This window comes from Patagioenas fasciata, chromosome 10 (genome assembly GCF_037038585.1).
Source record: "Patagioenas fasciata isolate bPatFas1 chromosome 10, bPatFas1.hap1, whole genome shotgun sequence".
NCBI lineage: Eukaryota > Metazoa > Chordata > Aves > Columbiformes > Columbidae > Patagioenas > Patagioenas fasciata.
Window position 1 is genome coordinate 15,949,189 of NC_092529.1, and position 21,502 is coordinate 15,970,690.

At 37.9% G+C, this 21,502-nt stretch overlaps 1 protein-coding gene across 2 annotated transcripts in view; it reads left to right on the forward strand.

Annotated features, from left to right (window-relative positions):
- The window catches only part of SHQ1 (SHQ1, H/ACA ribonucleoprotein assembly factor), a 46,051-nt gene that overhangs the window by 10,021 nt on the left and 14,528 nt on the right, over window positions 1-21,502 (forward strand). For both annotated transcript variants that reach the window (XM_065845644.2, XM_071813220.1), the window contains exons 8-11: window positions 7,414-7,568; window positions 9,101-9,154; window positions 11,643-11,766; window positions 15,301-15,421. In XM_065845644.2, the coding sequence (XP_065701716.1) occupies window positions 7,414-7,568; window positions 9,101-9,154; window positions 11,643-11,766; window positions 15,301-15,421 (454 nt within the window). The remainder of the gene's footprint in view (window positions 1-7,413; window positions 7,569-9,100; window positions 9,155-11,642; window positions 11,767-15,300; window positions 15,422-21,502) is intronic.

Here is a 21,502-nt window from a genome sequence, read left to right on the forward strand (position 1 = left end):
AATTTCTCTTATGAAGGGAAATAGGAAAGGGCAGGAGGTAGGTCCAGGCTGTTGGACCTGGAATCTGATCATCAATAGGATGAGTTCCATGTGGTTTTGTGTTGGTTTTATGCTTTGTCAAAGGGATGGTCTGGCTAATCTGAGTTACACATCCAGGAGTTCTTACAAGCGGAATACAATTTGACTTCATATCTGCGTGGATACGTATTCAAGTGCGCATGCTTAGTAAGTGGAAGTGACATAGAAAAGGCACATAAATGAAACAAAGACTGTGCTAACTGAAGGGCTTTCTGTGCTACTTGAGAAATTTTACGTTATTTCCACTAGAGCTGGGGAGAAGTCTGACTGCATTAAGCCAAGGTGAGCTATGCAGCTGGAAGGATGAGGAGGCTGTCACTGGTGCTTCGCTCTGAAAAGCAAAAGGGTACTCGAGCGTGGAAACTCTAGGGGCACAAATGTTATACATATTGCAGTATGGTCTAAGGTGTTTTATGAAGTGATGTGTGGCGAGTGTTTGAACCTGTGCATGCACACATTGCCCTGCAGGTAGGTGTGAGGTCAAACTTTTTTTTTTAATAAAAAACAGATACTGATTCCGCTGTTTACTTTTGAACCCTTTTAACGGCATAAAGGAGGACGGGATGACACCTTCATGCATTTTCTTTTTATTGCTTGTGGAAAGGGGCATAACATGAAGATTGTCCAGATTTCTTACTCTTCCGGAGTTCCAAATTAATGTCTTGTGTTAAGGAAAGCATCTAAAATAAGGTAATGTCCATCATTTTCTGTGATGAGGACTTCCAAGCATACAGTTTTTAAGGAGACCTCAAATATTGAGGTGTGTAGAACATGTACAATTTGTAGTAGGTGTACTGCCATGACCAGCTTGCAGAAAGCATTTGTCTGTCCTGCATGAACGTTACGTTCTTGATTAAACAAGCGCTGTCCCGAGCTGTTACCTAAGAACATGGAAGTCACATGCTGTCAGATGTGTAACATCTGGTACTGAGGAAGTCTGCTGCCCTCAGATGTGAAACGGGATATCTTTTTAGAGGGGTGTTCACTGAAGGTAAATGACTGTTTGGGAAGACAAGGAGGTTAGAATGGTAATGTTAATACTGATGGCAGATTACAGGCTATCACAGTATTGAGGTATTGGCACTAGAATTTGGCACCTGGTACCTTTATAGTCCCCGTATTTTGGGCTCTGTTTTTGCTGCCATTAGGGCAGTTCCCACCTACACAGTGTCTGTGGAATCAGGAGTGTCACTGGGAACTGACTCCTCAAGTTACTATATGGAAAAGTGAATTCAGTGGGGGAAAGTGAAATAAAAATTAGCAGGTTCTTTAAAAGTATATTTTCTTATTCAGAAACACTGAACCAAGAGAATTAATTTTTGCTTCTTCCTTTTGCTGATTTATATTGATGTTTTTATCTTCATTGGTTTCTTGGAATGAAAAACTGGTTTACTTTTGTCTTTATCATGTCTTTGACTACAAGGAATAACTAGAAATACAGATTTTTTTTTTTTTAAATTTTTTTAATGACACTACAATTAACTGAAGGTTTTGTTTGGTTGATTACTGCTCTTTCATCCCTGGTTATTCTCTCTTCTGTTTTTACATCATGAGGTTTTTTTGAATGTCTTATTACCAGATTTATTTTTCTTTTTGGATCAGGTCTTCTCATGAACATCTAAAGTTTTCAGCTCTCTTCTGTCCTTACCTTGAATCTATTTTTATATAACCTTTTTACTTTTTCTCCAGCTTGTTTGTCTGGTGTCTGTATTTTGTCTTTATTTAAAGTTTCTTCTTTTATTGTCCTAAGCGTCTTGTCTTTCTTTTGTCCTTTTTTACATTTTACTGTGTGTTGCAATGGTTCTCTTATTGCCCTTTGTGGGTTTTTTGTTTGTTTATTTCCCCCTAGGCTTGTTAGCCACCAGCCAACTGAGATTATTGCCTTTGCAGTAAGGCTGAGGAACCCAAAGAAGTAGAGAGCAGTTTTCACCGTCATGTTTGCAGCAAAATAGCATTTTTGGACTGGACATTTCTAAAGCTGCCAGGCCCAGATTTTGTTTACGCTTACAATGTCTAATGCAAGCCTCTGCAAAGCCTGACTCATTACACAGCCTGTCCCATGAGGGAATAACACTTTTGGAAAGTGTGCTTTCTGCTGCTGCTGAAGTTCACATGAGAGCCTTGCTTCTACAGATTCCAGATGAAACATTTTGTATTTTGTAACACATTCAACTCAGTTAAAAGTCCATTTTTATTCTATTTCAAATTGTGTTGCCTAAAAAGGAGTTTTTGCAGATGTGCAATCTTCAAAGACATATGCTGACATATGCATTTAATGTAACATTTATATGCTCAAGGGATAATTTATTTTGTTTCTGGTAACCTAGCATGCTTACCAGTGACCATTCTCTCTTTCTAATTCCTGATGAATTTGCTCTCTGCTGACTAATCTTCTTCATCTGGTGTTGCTGGTTCCTTAACTCACAGGGACAGAAATACACATTTAAGAAACGTAATATTGTAGCACGGTATTTTAGTTAACATTAAAAAAAACCAAACCAACTAAAAGACAACAACAACAAAAACTGAAAACATCAACAAAACCCAAGGATCAGAGTTGCTTTCCTTCAAGACTTGGCTTGACAGGACCAGAACCTAAGGCTCTGTTTCTACCAGAAGGCCAGAGCAGCTGATTCTCAGAGGTCCCTTCTGACCTGTACTGCCCTGGTTCTCTGAGTCTGACCACTGCATCAGCTATCTGTCTAGATAGCACGTTTTATCTGAGTACTCCTAACACATTTAGAACAATAAGCGTCACAGTAGTCTATACCTCTAGATCTTACACTGGCTTGATTTAAGCAATGCAATCGGCAGTGTAAAGTATCAGTAAGACCGTAACAAAGCACCCTGTAGCTGTCAGACCTCATCTTCCCCTTTTGAGACTAAACTGTGCTTCACTGAAAATCAGGCACTGAAGAGTGATTTGAAATATCTTGATTTTAACATGAAGAATCACTAGTTTAAAATAAGTAAAGGAGATGATTAAAAAGCAAGGGCAATCTCTGTAGTATTGTCTGACACTTACTTTGTATGTGAGATTAGTTTGCCTGATTCCTTTAGACATGGATCTATTAATACACACTTATACTGCGGCTAGAAGCGGCATGATTTTGACACTGAAAATGTACAAAACATTTTAAACATCGAACTTAAAACTTGCAAATTTAGTTCTTGATAAGTAGCAGCAGATGCTGATTTACATTAGATTAATACTAATTGTACAGGTATTGTTAGATAAAACATTGGTAACACAAGTATACAAAATACAGGCGAAATATAGCAGAAAGTGTAATTGCAGTTCTTGTTCTGTTAATCTTATACTATGTACTTGTATTTTTGAATTAGGAAAACAAAGTATGTGGCAGTTTTGACATATTCATAATGAGTTTTAGGCCTGGATAATTTATTATTCAGAAACGTTAAGGAAAGCATAGATATTTATTTGCAAAATTGAAGTATTTTCTCTGGAGAGAGAAATTTGATTTAGAACACCCGGCACTTTGCAGTGAGGTAATGAACATCTTGTAACATTTCCCTTTGGGAATTGTCTAGTCTACCTCTTGTTTGCTGCTGTCGGAGACTTGCATTTTCTGTGTTCATTGGCCAGTTGTCTATGTTATGATGCTTCAAAGAGTTTGGATTTTAGAGGAAGAAAACTTTATCCCATATGTTTAATGAAATTCCCTAGGAGTTTCTTTGCTTTCTGCCTAGAAGGGAAGTATGGTTCACATTTACATGTTCCTTTAGAATGCGGATTTTAGGGAATCTAATGAATACTTGTTAGTAAGACTTTATAAAGTTGGTTTGCTTGCTCTCACTGTTGGACTGTTTCTTACCTCTGATGAGAAGTATCTCATTGGTTAATTTTTGTGAGCTGTGGGGCAAAAACAAACTTCAGGTTGTAGTTGCTGATTAAGAAGAGTGGATTCTCAGTAGTGGATCCAGTACTGAATGTAATCAGTTTTTGGAGGAAAACTATGTGCACAACTTGACAGCTAATGGTAGCAAGCATGTTGAGGGGGCCTAGAAATATGAGAGTGCTGTCTTAACTGGTTTGTGTCCATTAGAGCAGGTATTCTACCTGTGATAGATTCTCACATGCTTTGGAGGAATTGTTTAGTTTCTTTGTAACAAACTTCTTTATTACTGTAGTCATCAAAAGTGATTTTAAGCTTTATGAATCTGATCTACTCTAGTAGCCTTTGCTAGCAAACTTCCGGTGGTTTGCTTTTCAGAACTTTTTTCTTCTTCAGCCTCAGTTTCATCTCTTCTCTTGAGCTGCTCCTGATGGTGAAAGTGCCATGTGTGCATGATTTTATAATAAATGGTGTTGTACTCTATGAGAGGGTTTTCTACTGAAAGTTAGCTGAAAGTGGAAATGCCTTGTTTTCTTTCCAATTGGACCTTCTAAGTGTAAACACCCTGTTGTGATACCTCTTTAAACCCACCCTACTGTAGCAGCTTACAAAGTGGTTTTATGTTATGTTCTTCAGAAACTAATTTTTTTTCAAATGTGTTACAACATTGCACATATGGTTTTATGGATAATTTTAGTATGAATGATAAAGAACCAATGCAATTTAAGAACTTATGAAGAAATTTGCTGATAGAATACAGATACATCATCTATATTAGTGATTTAAGGGGTAACACTGAACTTCATTGCACTAACAGAAAAACAAGAATTAGAACTGCTGTAGTCTTGCTGAATTGTCACTTTGTACTAGCTCATAGCAAGTGGAAGAGATTGGCTTTCTCAAGATAATATAAAAGCTGGAATTTCTTTTTGTGGGACCTTGTAAATAAATAGAGGCTGGCTTGACTCCAGAGAAATGTTTAGCTCATCAAGAAGTTTCCATAGGAATGTAAATCAAGTATTTTATGGTTATGAAGCTGATAGAAACATCAAAAAAGTTCATAAAGAAGAAACATTCAAAAAATGTTTTTCTTAATTTGTAATTTTGTGTCTTGATATGAGGTGTATGCTTATGTACATGCCTTTGGCATCACAAACATTTGTTTCAAAACATGTCATAAAATTAGAAAACTTGTAGAAAGCTCCTGAGATAAAGAAGACCACATGTCTTATAGACAGATTGTATCCTTGAGAATGTGGATTGTGTAAAATGATGATGAGCACTGTTTGAGAAGAAACGTCTACAAGTACACTTGCAATTATCATCCTTACGATACAGAAATGGGTGAGAGGTGTAAAAAGGAACTTGGTTTACTAGGAATTCTATAGAATAGAATTGTATAGAATGTCCGGAGTTGGAAGGGATCCACAAGGATCATCGCGTCCAGCCTCTGTCCCTGCATCTGACAACTCCACAGTTCACACCATGTGAACTCCATGAGGAGCTGTAATCTTTTCTTTCTGTAACCTGTGCTGTAACACCCCCCTCCAGGGATGTAGCTGTTTGTGTCCCAAGGCCATGGGGCTCGGGATCACGGGTTCTGCCCAGCTGCCTGACCTTGGTTTCTGCTGCTGAGAAGGAGCTGTGAGAAAGTCTGCAGAAAAATAAGAACAGTCAAATTGCAGGTAGAATTGTTGAGATGGGATCATGAGTAGCTCAAGGATTCCAGAGGTAAATACCAGTGTGGAAGATATAAAATAATAAACTGGAAAAACAGAGAATCAAGGCAGGAATTGTTGGGTTATCGGGTCAAGTCGTTAGTGCTGATGAAGCTGGTGGAAGGTGGCAGCTCAACAATATTCAAGGATTTGTCTTGAGGAGCCCCGAAGGCTGACCCCAGGTGCCTGGTTCACCTCGGTGTGTTAATCATTAATTAATTATTTTAGACTTTTAAGTTTGTACGTTTTGTCTACAGCTTTTCTCTGCCCCAGCTAAGTATGGCCAAACATAGTGACTCCAAAAAGGGTGGTAAAAGAATAATTGAGACTTTGATATTAATTGTAAGGTTTTGGGTTGTGCCCCCCTCCCCCACCAATAAATAATTAAAATTAAATGAGTTGAAGGGCATGTCATGGTACTTAGTCTTTATTTTGAAAGAGTAGCAGGAGTACTGCATTAGGCTTGTTCCTGTCTTCAGAGAAATCTCCTCCAATGAGTGGTATTTTAAACTCAGACTGGTTGCAGTGTTACTCATGCTTGAACAAATCATGGAGTGGGACAAAGCATCAGCTGTCAAGCCAGTGACATTGCTTTCTCCTGTCAAGTCACCTTGTGCCTGTGCCTTTCTTTTGTGGTGTGACCAGAATGTGCTCCCTACATGTGTCGTGTTCAGTTGGTGTGGAGTGCCCCTGCTCTGTGCAGCTGGGGTGAAAATCTCTCAGCTCTGGCTTCTGGCTGGTTTAATCACACTAACTGGCTTCTTATGTTACTCTGAGTTTGTACAGTAGTGGCTTCTAGTCAGTTGTCTACTTGATCTCTACTGTTATTTCAAGGCAATTCTGCCATCCTTTCTGTGGTGTTTTAAGTACTTTTCAGAAGGTTTACCATTCAATATTCGGTCTTAGCTATCCATGTCTATGTCACTGTTTCCTAGAGAAATACTTGAATGCATTGTCACAGCATGCCTGCTGTGGTGTCGTTGTCACCTTCCTTATGAATCCCAAAGAGAAAGTACTGGGTGAGAAGGTTTTTTGGGTTTGTTTGTTTTTTTTGAGTTGGGTCAATATAGCTGGTCTGAACTAAATGAGGTACACAGAAGGTAAGCAAAATATGATGGTCAGTGGTGGTGGATACCAAGGTTCTTTGGAAGGAGATGCAGCTTTTATATCAGTGTTGATGGGGCAGGATTTTGATCTTTCTTTGGTCTTCCTCAGAAACTGGAAGGATGTTATCAGACAGCATAAATGAAGCCTCTGAATCGTGCTGAGGTTGTGAGTCAAAATTGATGATGCTTAGACATACAGAATTGTACCTTTCTTTCTCCCTCCCCCTGTCCCTATTTCTTTAGTTCCTACCCTTTTCTACAATAAGAAAATATATTTGATTTTGTTTTCTTATTTTTATCTCACACAATGTGGATTTATGAAGCTTCAGTTTACTCAGATCCTGAGTGTGTATTTATCTCTGTATAAGATACCCAGGCATTCACAGAAATCCTTGGCATTTTCAGCATGGTTCAGAATTGCCAGTGTGTGCACACAGTACTTTGCAGGGTTGGAATATGACTTTGAAAGGGCTATATCAGAGTTTAATAAAAGTTAAAAATGAAAGTAAGGATGATTTAGACTTTTTCTCTTGAGTGATGAATGACTTGTGATTAGTAACACACTTCTTTTTAAAGAGACTGTCCAAGTAGTATTATCACCTATTAAAATGAATGTGCCAGCTTTAAATTCATACTCAATTATCCATCTTATAGTTGTCTTCTCTGAAGAAGAGAGAGAGCAGCTGAGAAAGTTCACAAATAAATCTTATCTTCTGGATAAAAGAAGCCGTCATCATGTATATCTTGGTTTAATTGATATCCTTCTGGCGTATTGCTATGAAATCTGTGTCAATGAAGGAGACAAGAATGTAAGTAAAAAAAATCAGTATGTTTTAGGAACCTAGTGCTGGACCCTGTATTGTAGTTTAGGAAACTTTTTAAAGTGAACTTACTAACAAACATTAAAAAAATATGTAATTTAGTAATTTGAAATACTTTTTATCTCTAAACTGAGCTGTTGGATGTATTTAGGGATTAAAAGGATTTCTAAATACTTGTTTTTCTGAACCAGCATTTTAGTTGTGGGAGAGAAGTGGAAATGCAGGAGACTCCAGACAATTTGAGGGGGAAGCCGTATGAGGAGTGGCTAAAGTCACTTGGTTTGTTCAGCTTGGAGGAGACTGAGGGGAAGCCTCATGGTGGCTATGGCTTCCTCACAAGGGGAGGGCCAGGGGCAGGTGCTGAGCTCTTTGGCAACCAAGGACAGAACCCGAGGGAATGGCAGGAAGATGTGCCAGGGGAGGTTCAGGTTGGACATTAGGAAAAGGTTCTTCACCCAGAGGGTGCTGGAGCACTGGAACAGGAAGTGTCACAGCCCCAAGCCTGACAGTGTTCAAGAAGTGATGGGACAACATCCTCAGACACATGGTGTGAATTTTGGGGTTGTCATATGCAGAGACAGGAGTTGCACTTGATGATCCTTTTGGGTCCCTTCCAACTCAGGACATCCTGTGATTCTGTGACTTGCTTCCCATATACAACTTTTTGCCTAGCATATCCTCTGCTGATTCTAACCGAGATGTTTTCTCAATGCTTTTGATCAGAATATTGGAACATATGATCGAAACCTATCTGTCTTAGACTGAACTGCAGGGTATGGACTGTAGAATGGCAGAAGTGTCCAGACCTGCTTATTCAACCGAATAAGATGGTTGTTGTATTGCATGTTAGTGTTGCCCAAAATTGAAAATAAAGAAGGAACCCAATTGTACAAATCTTTATTGATCTTTGCAATAGCCATATGGTGTATGTTGAAAAGACATTGTGATTTTTTGTTTTTTAATAGGAAACCCAAGACATTCAGGCCATACAAATCTTTACTTGAGCCAGAGTTACAGATCAGGGCTTCCTGGCTTTTTGCCTGATCATCCCACTAGACCATGCTACCACACAAATACTATGAATCTGTCACATTTTAAGAAAAATGATGTTTTACATGTACTGCTGGCTTTAGGATCCTTTCTGAAAGCCAAACGTCTTGAGCTGTTTCCATGAAACAAGGCATTTTAGCTTGAGCTTTGTTGATTCAAGTTTCTGTTTCTTGGTGAAAAGGGACAGAATTCCTCTGTAATACAGTTTTCTGTGATTGCTGTTGTATTTTAAAGGCTTTGTGCATGGGCTAGATATTCCCAATACGGAAACCAAATTAGTTATTTAACAAATGCATTGCAGTATACTTTTAATGCTGTCCTGTGGCCATTTCAATGCACATAATGTAATTACTACTTCGTATTCACAAAGGTTCTTAAATTACTGCCAGAATGTTATCTTAAATAGTTTGCCAGCAGTCTTGAATGTTGAATTAGATAATAGTTGTTTTATGGTGTCCTTTTATAATCAGGTTGAATCATCCTGGAACATTAGGAAACTGAGTGCAACGTTGTGCTGGCTGGAGGTAAGTTAAATTTTAAGTTCTGCATTATATATTTGGTGTATTGTTTGGTTTTGGTATTGTATATTGCTTTTGTGGAAGGCTTACACTTCCAGTACTGAAGATGTATTAAGTGTATGTCCTCTTTTCAATAAATGTTATAAGAACTTGATCATGATTTCTGGGCTCCCAAGTACTAGTAGCCTCAGGAGGCTGGAGTTCGGGGTTCTGAGCCTTCTTCTGGCCCACTGCAAAAAGGCTGCTCAGCTACATGCTGTCCCTAATTCCTGGGCTTGATTCACAAGTCCTGACCTTTTTTTTAGGAAGTAATTGTAATTATTCCTCACATATGTCTACAGTAAATGTGTGCAACTCCATGCTTAGGATAAGAAAACAGAGCCTTGTGGCTCCTTGATCAGAACTCATAAATATCTTCCCATTTAACTGGCTAAAGCATGTTAAAATAGAAAGGGCATAAAGGGCAGAAAAAGCAGGGAATGTAATTTCTTTGGGTTCTGCTGTCCTTTAGGTCCTGCCTCAGGTACGTCTTAACTTTTGAAGATGGCAGGCCTTAATAAAGCAGCTTATTGTTTGCTTGTGGGGTTTTGACTGCTGAAGCTTTTCTTCAGCCTTCCCAGTTGATCATTCGGCACTTCCAGCTTGCTCTTTTCCTTGGCTGCAGATCAGGTGGTTTCTGTGTTCCCCTCCATTCTGCTGTGTGCTGTCAGAGTATGTTGGAGGGTGAAACTGGGGAGCCCAGAAGTAAATGCAAACCAGTTATAGGAAAAGCTCTTAGAACTCAATCTTTTAGTTCCCCACCTATCATGGAGAAGCTGAGTTCCATATTCTTGTAGCAAGAAAACCCTCAGTTCTGTAGTTGCAAACCTGTTGTCTCATTCAGGCTTTAATGATTGTGTGATCTTTCAGAGAAGTGCTGAATACATTTTTTTTTTGATTTCTTGTAGAGTTAGTGACCATGGGTTGCTTTACCTGCCCCCCTCTTTTCAGTGGTACTGCAGCACCCACCGCCACTGGTATCAACATAGACTTTCAGATTATTTACTGGAAGCACACAGGCCCGTGTAATTAAGTTGTTGCAGAGCTGGGAGTGGAAGGGACTTCACCTGGCCTGTAGGCCATTGGTTTTTATGATGGCAGCAAGCTAGAAAGGACCATCCTTCCCTCATTCCTGAAATTACTGAGCCGAGTCTGAGTTTGCAGGATCAAAAATGAAATTTGTGACAGGATTTTTGGGTTCTGTCCTTGAAACATTTCTAGTAGCAGCCAATGTTACATTCAGTACAGATCGGTTAGTTTTAGTTTGTTTCCAGTTCGATGTTCTGCAGTAGAAAGTCACAAAGGAGGGCAGTTAAAATGCAGTGATTGCCCTTATTCTTGAAGTTTTTTAAGATCCATATCCTAACACAGCGAGGGAGTTTTCTGCATGTGCTTATCCTATAATGTAGCAACTCTTGGCGCAGCCTGTGCCAACAGTATATTTCACACCCAGAAAATTCAGTCTCCTGGCACCAAGCTGTTAATAACTATATCTGTTATACAAACCATGTAGAGGCGGATGTTTTCATCAATCTGTAAACAAAATTGCCTCAGCAATGGTTTATTTGAACTGACTGCCATTTTGCTACGTGTGACATGTACACACCTTAGACTCTAAATATTAAATAACAAAACATAAATGATTTAAATGCTTACCAGCAACCCATTAAAATGAAAAATGAGTTGAGGCAGTCACATAATACAAAAAAGTGCTGGCTGTCAGCAAAGTGTTTTAATTAATTTTAATAAATTGAGAGTTCAAGATGAAATAGGTATTTTTATTTGAATTCATAAATGGAATATTTTGTCTTGAAAAGTGAAAGCCAGAAAGGAAATTGCTCTCTTAAGAAAGTCTTTAATAACTCATTAATGCCTGTGGCCTGAGTAAATTAGAGGTCTTCCTCACTCGTAGAGGAAGACAATGAACCACTTTCCTTGGGCAGATATATTTATCCCTGTCTTGAATGTCTATAATTTTCATGGAAGGCAGAGTCATGTATCATTTTTAAACATCTTATATGTGCACATGTATTTTGTTAATATCACGTGGTTTTAATTTTTCTTTATTCTTAAAAGGCTTTTTATAGTTTCCCCTTAATATATATAATAATGTGGGACAGATGTAATTTATTGCTTTAATCTAAACAATGGAAAAGTCTTGAGTTAAATGTTTTATTCTAATGTTCTCTACATTCTTTTTTTTTTAAATTAAAAACCACTAAATTGTATAGAACTTCTGTTATTCTGCCATGCAAACTGAATGTGCAGTGTCTTGTTTCTGTGTAACATCTTGATATCCATATTTATTAAACCACAGATTTTTAGATGCATAATATTTTAAAATGTGCTTTTTTGCTATGCTGCTATGACTTCTTTTTTTAAAGGAGAATAAAAAAACCCCTAATTCTTTGTATTGAAAAGCACAAAGAGTAATGCAGATTTTTCACTAATACAGAGTTTCACCAGCATTCATGACATCCTGGTATCTTTTGGAAGACGAGTGCTCTGCTATCCGCTGCACAGACACTTCAGATTAGTGACACGTGCCTTCAATGATACAGTCATGATACTGCAACTAGGTAAGTTTTTTAGATACTGGAAGTGATGACTGTGTAGCCACATTGTTTGTATGTCTGTCTTTTTAATAACTTTTTTGGCCAATTTCACCCAAACTTGATAGATACCAACATTCCTGGACATCTTGTGGTTTTGTGAAAATGGGACTGTGGAGAGAACAAAATTAATGTCCTTACCAGGAAAATGCCCCCAGAGCGACTCATTTATTAGCCAGTGAACAATACATGCAGTTGTGGTGTAAATTCAGCTGTGTTATTCATGCCAGAAAATCCACACATAAGAATGGTTATGAATGTCTCATCCTGAGAAAAGTCTTTTATCAGATCTTGTATCTTAATAAATTGGGATATTCCAGCTGTGATTTGTAAAGCTTTAGGGAAAAGGTCTTCAGAGAAAATAATAGTTCATTGTAATTGTTCATGTCGTGTTGATTTTTAAAGTATTTTTGTCTGTACTGTATTTGTCTGTCTGTGAACAGATTTTTCTGGTGGAAAAGACCATATTGATGAAGCTTTTGTTATGGTAGGTTAGATACTATAATTGGCTTAGACCTTATTCTAAAGGTGTCTTAAGTTCTTATTTCAAAGCATGGTCAGTTTTTGTTGCAAGTGTAGCTGGAGTCCAATTGTTTTCTCTTTGTCTTTAATTACCTGACAGAAGCCCTGTTAAAAAAGATTGACAGATTTCTGATTACTTCCATGATTTATTCCCACCTAAGGGAAGTTTTTAAAAGCATGCTCTTCAATTGCTCCAGCTGTTTTGTTTGACCAAGTTCTGCTCGTCATGATTTTGCAGTTCATTTTGCAGCTTTGTTGCATGAGTTACTGTTTGGAAGAACTATTATTTTTTTTAGACTTTTGCCAGGAAGCTTACCTTAATGTTGAGTTCCAGCCCCCCTTGCCACTTTCTTTTTCTAGAATTAGATCTTCTGTTGTTATGTTTGTTTGTTTTTAAACTTGAGCCAGTCCATTATATTTTTCCCTGTTCAAAGTAACTGTATTTAGTTTCCAGCCATCTTAATTCCTAAATTGTTCCATTGTGTGTGCCAGTTTAGAGTTGCCATTCCGAACCGCACATTTGAGGGCAAGGGGTACTTTTGTGGTTGATATTCAGTGTTAAAGTTCTTTGTACGATTAAAGCAAAGTGTTTGAGATGACTCTGTGGTAAGTCCAGTGGTAACCTGGGAAGAACTGAAATCCTGAATTTGCATCAGCATTGAAACTTGTATTGCATCATTGTTCTTTTAGTACTTCCGCAATAATTTTTCTGTGTTAGGAGCAGAGGCCAAAATCTGTCTTGCATTTGTTTGTGGGTTTTTTGGTTTGGTTGGTTGGTTGGTTTTGTTTGGTTTTTGTGGGTTTTTTGTTTGCTTGCTTGGGTTTGGTTTTGTTTTTAATTTTGCAACTCACAAACATTGGGAAAAAAAATACAAAGTTCTGCTTCTCAGTGACTCTTCTGTCAAAAAAGACTCAAATGCTGAATGCTTTTTTTAAAAGCAGTAACTCACAGTAAATAGAGAAGTTGTAAGTAACTTTAACAACTCAATATATAAACACGGTTGTGTACAATTCCACGGCTGAAGCTGGAGTAACCATAGGTTTGAAAAGTTGTACTTTTACATGAAAGCTGTCTGGGATAAACATGGAATATGTAAAAGGAACATCACTGCTGAAAAAATAACTTGCAGTCATTCAGATCATAGAATTATTTTGGTTGGAAGAGACGCTCAAGATCATAGAGTCCAACCATGAGATGACGACAGCTCCACTCCTGAATGTAAAACAAAACTACAAATATGTGGTGTGTAGTCCATTTCTTATTCTTCCGTTTTAAATCAAATATTTTAAAAAATTATTTTTCAACAGAATTGGTTTTATGGTATTCAGGACTTGTTTTTTATCAACAGTCCTATTTGGCTGTTGTTTAGAACTGTCTTGTTTTCCTAACAACAAGCGAAGAACTAAAATAACATATGCAAGAGGATCTAAAACTAATTTATTGAGAATTAGTGTTATAGTCACTAATTCACGTTGTTACTTGGCAGTTGAGTAGCAGCAGTGGATGTTGTAAATGGTTCAGGCTGGCAGCTTGACAGGTAGAACCTTACAAAATTAGCAAAATTTCAATTCCACATATCATTTATTTTTAAAAGAGCAGGCCTCTTTTTAGTCAAAATAGTTAAATTTGACAAGCTTGGCTTGACAAGCATTGATGGTGACACGATCCAGAAGTTCAGCAGTTATATTTGGGATTTTTTTTCTTTTGCATTCTTTCCTGACACTTGTTCAATTGCTCTCTACAAAACAAGTGGGTTTTTCAGTTCTATTTGCCATGACTTTTTACTCTCCAGGTTCTTTCTCCTTATTGCCATCTCCCACATTCTTTAACTTTCATTTTCTCTATGTATTTTTTTTTGGCATGGAATTATTTAAAAACAAATTTTGTGCTCCAACAGCAGGGGGAGTTCTGATCTCTCTCTTTTTTTTTTTTTTTTTTTTTAATCTGTAAAATGTAATTTCATCCCTGCTCAGGTTTCATAGCCCAGGAGGAGCCAGCCTCTTGGGAGAGGGTTATTAGATTCTATTTTCAGTAGTGGCTGTTTTCATTTGAATGGCCCGTTCCCCCCACCATTAAACAGTGGGTTTTTTTTTTTCTTTTTTCAGTGTTGCAGCACTTAACCCTTTAGCAACCTTCATCAGAAAACTAAGAGATGAGATTCCAGCTAATTGAAGGTTACATTAGTTAGTTCTCTTCTTCATAAACAATGGTTGTATAATGAAGAAAATTAAAGTGACATCAAAAAGATTTCTGGTTGTGGAATGAGAAAACATTAATGTTTTTAATCTTTCACTGTATTTATCAACTGTATGTCAAATGGCACCTTCTCGAGCCTGAAGTGAGTTTTTTCTTTTGGAGGCTCAGTTTGCTAAATTATTCTGTAACTAACAGAAGCAGGAGAAGTCCCACTTTAAGGCTGCAGTTAGACGTCAGCCGATGGGATCACTTACATCGTTTTACACAATTGCGATGTCTTCTGTGTGCTTGGTCCTGCTGTGGGCTGTTTCCATACTCATTATTTTCCAGAACAGGTGTTTGTGTAGGCATACAGGGAAACAGGCTTTCTCTGTCTTCAGATAAAGAAGAATTATGCCCCATCATTTATTTGCAAGTTACTTTTTTGTGTTTGTTTTTACATGGTGCGCTGTATGAGTGTGCTAAAGTCTGGGCTGGACACGACTCAGGGAAGTGGAAAAGCTGGGGGAAGGGGCTTCAGCTGCAGAGAATTACACGCATGGCTGTGTCTTCAGGCTTAAGTCTTGCACGGAGATTCCTACTGAATTCAGAGGCTCTGCATCCACATGGATGCAGATACTGAAGGGCATAGTCATATTACTGCCCTTCTGAGACTGTGAATCAACTTAAAATTACAAGATCATTGTAGATAGCATGGTTATTAAAGCCTCAAAGGTGAGAAAATTATAAAGATCGTCTGTTATGACTTCTAGTGAATTACAAAAGTAAAAATCTCTTTCCAGGAAAAGCTGCAGTTTTGAAGTGTCTGCTGGACATTCACCAGATTTTTAGGGAGAATGACCCTGCCTACATCCTTAATGATCTTTTCATTACAGACTATTGCATCTGGATTCAAAAAACCAAGTAAGTTCTTAAGCAGTTATTGATGTGAGAAATGTTTTTAGCATACTTAATCTATGAACAAGTATCAGTAAAATCAAAAGAAATGTGATCTCCTATATATGGAAATGCAATCGATCCTTTTAACCTTGGTTATCCAGCTAGTCTTACTACATAAACAAAGACATTCAGTGCATTTTTTTTTAATGTAGTGACATCATTGGAGAAGGGAGAGAGGAATTGCATTTATTTGAAATAAAAACATGAACTTTCATTGATATATTAATGGTTTGTGGGAAAACAGCTTCTGGGGAATTTTGATTCTGTTGCGATCTTTCTTTGGAGCACAAATGTTTATATAGCACTTAGGTAACATTAAAAAAAGGTTTGGAAACGACTCCTAGTCCAGGATTGAATTTGTGACTTCCAGTGGAATTGACAACTTCCAGTTCTGATCGGATACTCGTGCAAACCATTTACATCTGTATGAAACTGCTGGCTTATGGACTGCAGCAGTTGTACCAATTGGTTATTAACACCAGAATAAGTGTCACGTCTCTGTGCACTGTGTCCTCTTGCCCTGTAGCTGCTCGCCAGCTTGCTCTCCCTGGCGATGTGCTTTGGCTTCCGCTTCGCCTGAGACAAAACAGTGACTGTGCCACTTCCAAAGTCCCTGCACTTCAGCAATTCTGTGTCTCACCTGTGTGACTTATTTCCTTATTTCCAGAGTCTTGGGAACTTTGCAACCAGGCTGGTTGGAATTATCAGCATGCTTTAATGGCTTAAAAACAGTGAGAAATGGATTAAATGATCAAAGAAAGCTTCATGTACATATCTTCGTATTGTTCTTGTCAGATTTATTATATTTTTCATACAGCTTTTGTTTTTTTCTCCCTCCCTTTTTATGTCTTCACAGCCTTCTCTGAAGGCCCACAAAAGTATGTATATGAGTTGCAGTCATATTTAGCTGAAAAGGGAGGCACTCCTAATATAAACAAAAAATGTCATTGTCTTGTTTGCTAATAAAGCAACATACAGGCTCATAAAACACGGGTTAAAAATAGTCTTTGCATTCCAGTGCACAATTTAATGAGACACGGTGAAAGAAAAGAAACTTCTTGAGTGCACAAGACACAAGAAGCAGTGATGGAATAGAGAGGGAACTTGATGTTAATCATGGTCAGAAAGGGGGATACAAAAGAGAATTGAGAAAGCTTGCATGGGCTGTACTTTTAGGTGTGATCTTACTGGTACTACTTAGAGTATTAAAGGTCTTCAGTTCATAGCTGTGGATTACATGTTGTAGATACTGTTGATTCCTTGTTTACTTTCAGTGACTATGTACCTGTGGGTAACAATGCACAAAATATTATAAGCCAACTACAGGTGTTTCCAAAAATTTTGATTCATTAATCCTGAGTAGTTCCAGGAACAGACAGTTCATTTTACATTGTCATTTTTGAGGAGGCCTTTTTCGGCCACACCTTAAATACAGCTACGGGTAAATTCACATTCAGGTTGAAATTGAGTTGAAAAAGTGCAGTAAATGAGGAAGGAGAAAGATACTTAATGCATCTTTCACGAAGAAATGAGTCACAAGACAGTAATATCACTGCTGTCCATATCAATGAATATAATGTCTAGCAAGTCAGTCATAAAAAACAAGGCTTTCTTTAAATACAGCGGAGGAAAATGTATGGTAGATATAAGTGACTGATACATTAACACATTTACTCCTAGATGCATACATTATGTACCAGTTAAGCAGAACTGACAGCTTCTGGAAAGAGGGCAATTAAGCTTTCTTATTGTCATAATGACATGGCACAATAGCTGTCTGTCATTAGGAGAACAAGAGAAAGAGGATCTGCAGAAACCGTTCCTATTTTTAGAGTCTGAATCAGGAAAGCATTTAAGCATCTGCTTAAGTCATTCCTGTTCAGTTTAGCAGTGAAGCACGTTTGAAGTTAAGCATGTGCGAAGCAAACAGGAACCTTTGTTTTCTCCCTTAATGTTGAAGATAACAACTAAGTCCACCCGTCGTTCAGAAAATACCATAACAGATACAGAAATGGGTGGTGACTTGTCTGCTGAGGGCAAGGGCTCCCAGCTGCCCCCAGTGAGTAAGGCGCTGGAGAGGAGGGTGGTACATCTTCCATTCCACAGCAAGAAGGTTTTGACATTCCTCTGGTAATTGCCTTTGTGGTGAAAGAGTTTTGGGAGGGGAAGATATTTATAGGTATTTCTGTGGTGGTCTTTCCATGAAGTTATTTGCATGTTCAATCAGCCTGGATACTTTCTCTGTTTTGTTTCTTAGCCATTCTTTGCTCTGTGCGAGCTTCATTAACTTTCTTTGTCTCCATTTTCTCCTGTCTTTTCATAGCTGTAGTCTCAGAGTGCTTTCAAAATCTGTGGAGGGTTTTTCTTTTATTCCCCTTTTCCCTTGGGATGTAGCCAAGTCCTAGTGGAGGTTGAGCCCTCTTTATTCAAAAAGTTAAAGCAGACTATAAGTTCTTTGTAGTGAAGAATCTGAGCACTTTAGAAACAGCGGGAAGCAAGCTTGTTAGCTTACCTGTACTGGCAGAGAAAAGTCTGTGAGCTGTAGGTTTAGGAAAAAAAAAAATCTAATGGATCTATCAAGTAAGCATGCGGCCCTGTTCCAGATGAGGCTTCTGGGAGAAGAACACCCGGGTGGCTACTGGCTTGTAAATATTCAGTGTGGAAACAAAAACCTTGTAGTCAACAGTGTGTCAATAGCTGATTACAAAATTGGTTTGAGATCATAGTTCGGCTGTGACTAAATTAGATGAATAAGTGAATGTGTCACTGGGCTGGCAAAAGATTCATTTTAAGCACAGTATATCTGGAATTAGAAATGATTAAGCTGCTGAATAAAACACATGCAGGTGGCTAATAGTCAATTTGGTGTAGTGAGTATAAGCTAGTTATTTAATTCTAACACTTTTTTTTTAAAGAGAGATGATTTCATTCAGGTTCCTGTTATGAAGAGAAAAGTAGATTCTAGAAGTCTTGGAAAATGTAAGATATTAGCAGTGTAGCTAAAGTTTTGTCTTCCTGCTTGCAATCTTAAAGTTAGTTTTAGCTGCTTTCTAGGTTTCTAGTATCTCTCTTTGAGCTACTTGTGAATTTACTGTTAATAATTTGATCTATTGCATAAAATGGCATGTAAAATCCTTTTAACTGTTCATTAGATTTTGAAGAAAGGGAGCGTATTGCTCAGCAAAACTTATCAGAAGAGAGGAAAAAAAAATTCATGTTAACCTGGGTAACGAAAGCTGGACAAAGACCCATGGAGGGAGCTTGTAGTAAATCTCAGCAGGTGGTGTCAACATTTATGTTGAAAAGCCAGATGCAGCCAGATGGAAAATTGCATCTTTAACCTCTGAGGTCATAACGACATGTCATCACTTCATTTGATCTCCCTGCTAAGTGAGCTTATCATCCACCCTGCTGTCACTTCTGGTTTTACTTTCATTTCCATAATAAAATAAAATTTAATTTGTCCGATTTGCATTTTTTTTCTTTAGATCAGGGCTTTCACAAACCACTATGATACACACAGCAGCCTCTCCAAGGTGAAGCTACAACTGACTATGCATTATAAGTCTGAGCTTTTTTTCCACATCTTTCTTTGAGTAGAGGAGACAAGGGAGAGGAGAAGGAGCTTTGGGGCAACCACTGGTTGTCTGATAGCTGCAATGTAGGCTGGAAGCCCAGGGGTCTCTATGTGTGGTTTGTTGCAGGAGAGCTTTGTCCCTTCTGTCCGTGACCCCAGAGGAGTTGTGTCCTTTACAGAAGTCAGAGCAGTTTACCCATTGACTTTTGCTGTGCAAGGTTCCTTTGTGTAGCCCCATGTCTTTCTCCAGTGTTTTGTATTCCTCTCTGTGCCAGGCTCTATTCACACCACTTTTTATTGTCCACTGTTGTATATACATGCCTTCTGGTGGCTTGGCCGCGTGACGCCTGCTGGCCCTGACACGAGTGGCTCACTGGAAAGCCCAGCAGCTTCCAGGAGTCCTTGTCCAGGCAGTTTACCACGTACTGTTCTACATCCCTACTTAAGAGAACAACGAAGCCCATGCAGCTTTAAAATACTTTTATCTAACATTTAAATACATGTTCAGTTTTAAATATGTACCATTTTAATATTAATGTATGTTTTCTGTGTTTCTGAAGTGGAGTTGAAGCTCTTAGTGTTCTAGGCAGTATTTCCAGGGTTAGTAAACTTATTTATGTGCAGTTGTATAGTTGTAAACTTCTCAGAGTTTTGTGGGTATGAGGAAAGCAGGATAAAAAAGTGTTTGTTCCTGTGTAACTTGTATTTTTTCATTATCACTATTTTTCTTCTACTTTTTAATTTGCCATTTCACCTTTTATTCGTGATCTGTTCTATTGCTAAAATTATAAAATCATTATTTGTGTTGTGTATTGTAGCAGCCTCAAGTCATTCGGTAAAGAAGATCTGTATGTTGAGATGAGCTGTGTGTCCTGCGCAACTGTATCTGCAACCTGATTTGTTATACCAGTATATAGGCTGCTTTAATGTATGTGTGCTCTGTAGTAGCACCTTCATGTGTATGTGCTTCACAACCTCAGACAAATATAATCTTGCTAATTTTGGTGACTGTAGTTGTAACTTGCCAGTTCAAGCATGGACTATTTGCTTTAAAGTAAAAACCAGGATTCCTGGTGGCATTTATAGCACCTCTGTAGAAGCTTCTGTCTTTATTGGAACTAACTAAATTAAAGCTAAGTCAGATATTCCTCAGCTTGTTCTATTTCCTTCTCTTGATTTTCAGGTCAGACACACCTAAAAGATAGTCTAGCTTCATAGGTCTGTTTTCCTTTTCATCTCTTTGTTGTAATTGAGACCTAGTCCTTGTTACAACATAATTACTTAGTCTGAAACCAGCAGGGAGTTGCTGCTTTATGTGTAGGGTGGGAAGTTCTCTAAATAAATGTAGGATTAATTACATTCACAGCATGTCATTGAGGTGATGAGAATGACTGTGATTGCTCAGCCCCCCTTTTCTTTTCCCCAGGTTTTCTGAATTACTGTTTTAATCAATGTAGTGTAGATTGGGCCTGAAGTGTTAAGGCCTGATGTTGCAAAGGTGTTAAGGAGCCCAAGTCTTTCAGGAAAAAAATCCATGAGATTTAGGATTTTTACTGTCTGTGTCACATTGGATCATGAAGTGCTCAAGAGAGTAGGGAACTCAACCTTCAGGATCATAATTCCAGTCCAAGATTTGTGTTCTTTCTGATCTCTTTCTTGGCTTTAGCTGACTTTAAAAATTGATTTTACAAGTTATTGTCTCTTTATATTTGCGAAAAAGACTACTTTCAAATGTATAAGACAGCCTCCTAACATTTTTTCAAACATACATTTGATAATCATAGTGCTGATAGTTTGCTCTTGTGTCCATTTAAACATACTATACCTCACTGAATCTTCAAATACCTCTCTTCAATTCATATAAATATTTGCGTAGCTATATGGGTTTGTTATTAATTTACATTAAGTTCTCTCCTTTATGGAGCGTCTTACATATTTTCCTTGTATCTTGTTCTACAAGTTAGTGCACTACTAACATGTTAGTTTATTAAATTTTTCAAGCTGGGGAGAGGAGAGAACGTACTAACAGATAAGAAATTAATCAGTGCTTTAAAACATTGTCAAATGTTAGAGGAATATGCTAATTTTCAGCTGTTAACCTCTTGGATTTGGCAGCCATGATTCAGAAGAACAAAAGCATGAGCAGTAATATATTCTGGATGAAAATCCTGGTGCCTGGCTCTTTGGGATTAAACTGATTTGTACAGCATGTTTAAAGCACTTCATACAGTTAAGACCTTGGGAAGCAAACACTTCATAGTATTGTATGTTATGTGCATTAGTTTCATGGTCAACTATACTCTGTTTTGGCTGCAGTTTAAGTTTTACTTTACCTTTGTGTCTGCCCATGTTAACCTTAGTTTAGTGAAGGCTGCAGTAATTTCAGGTTTGATATAAAACTCCAATATTCAAAGTAGGTGGTGCAGAGAAAGCTAAATTGCTTTCACATTGCTGCTTTGAAAGCAGCC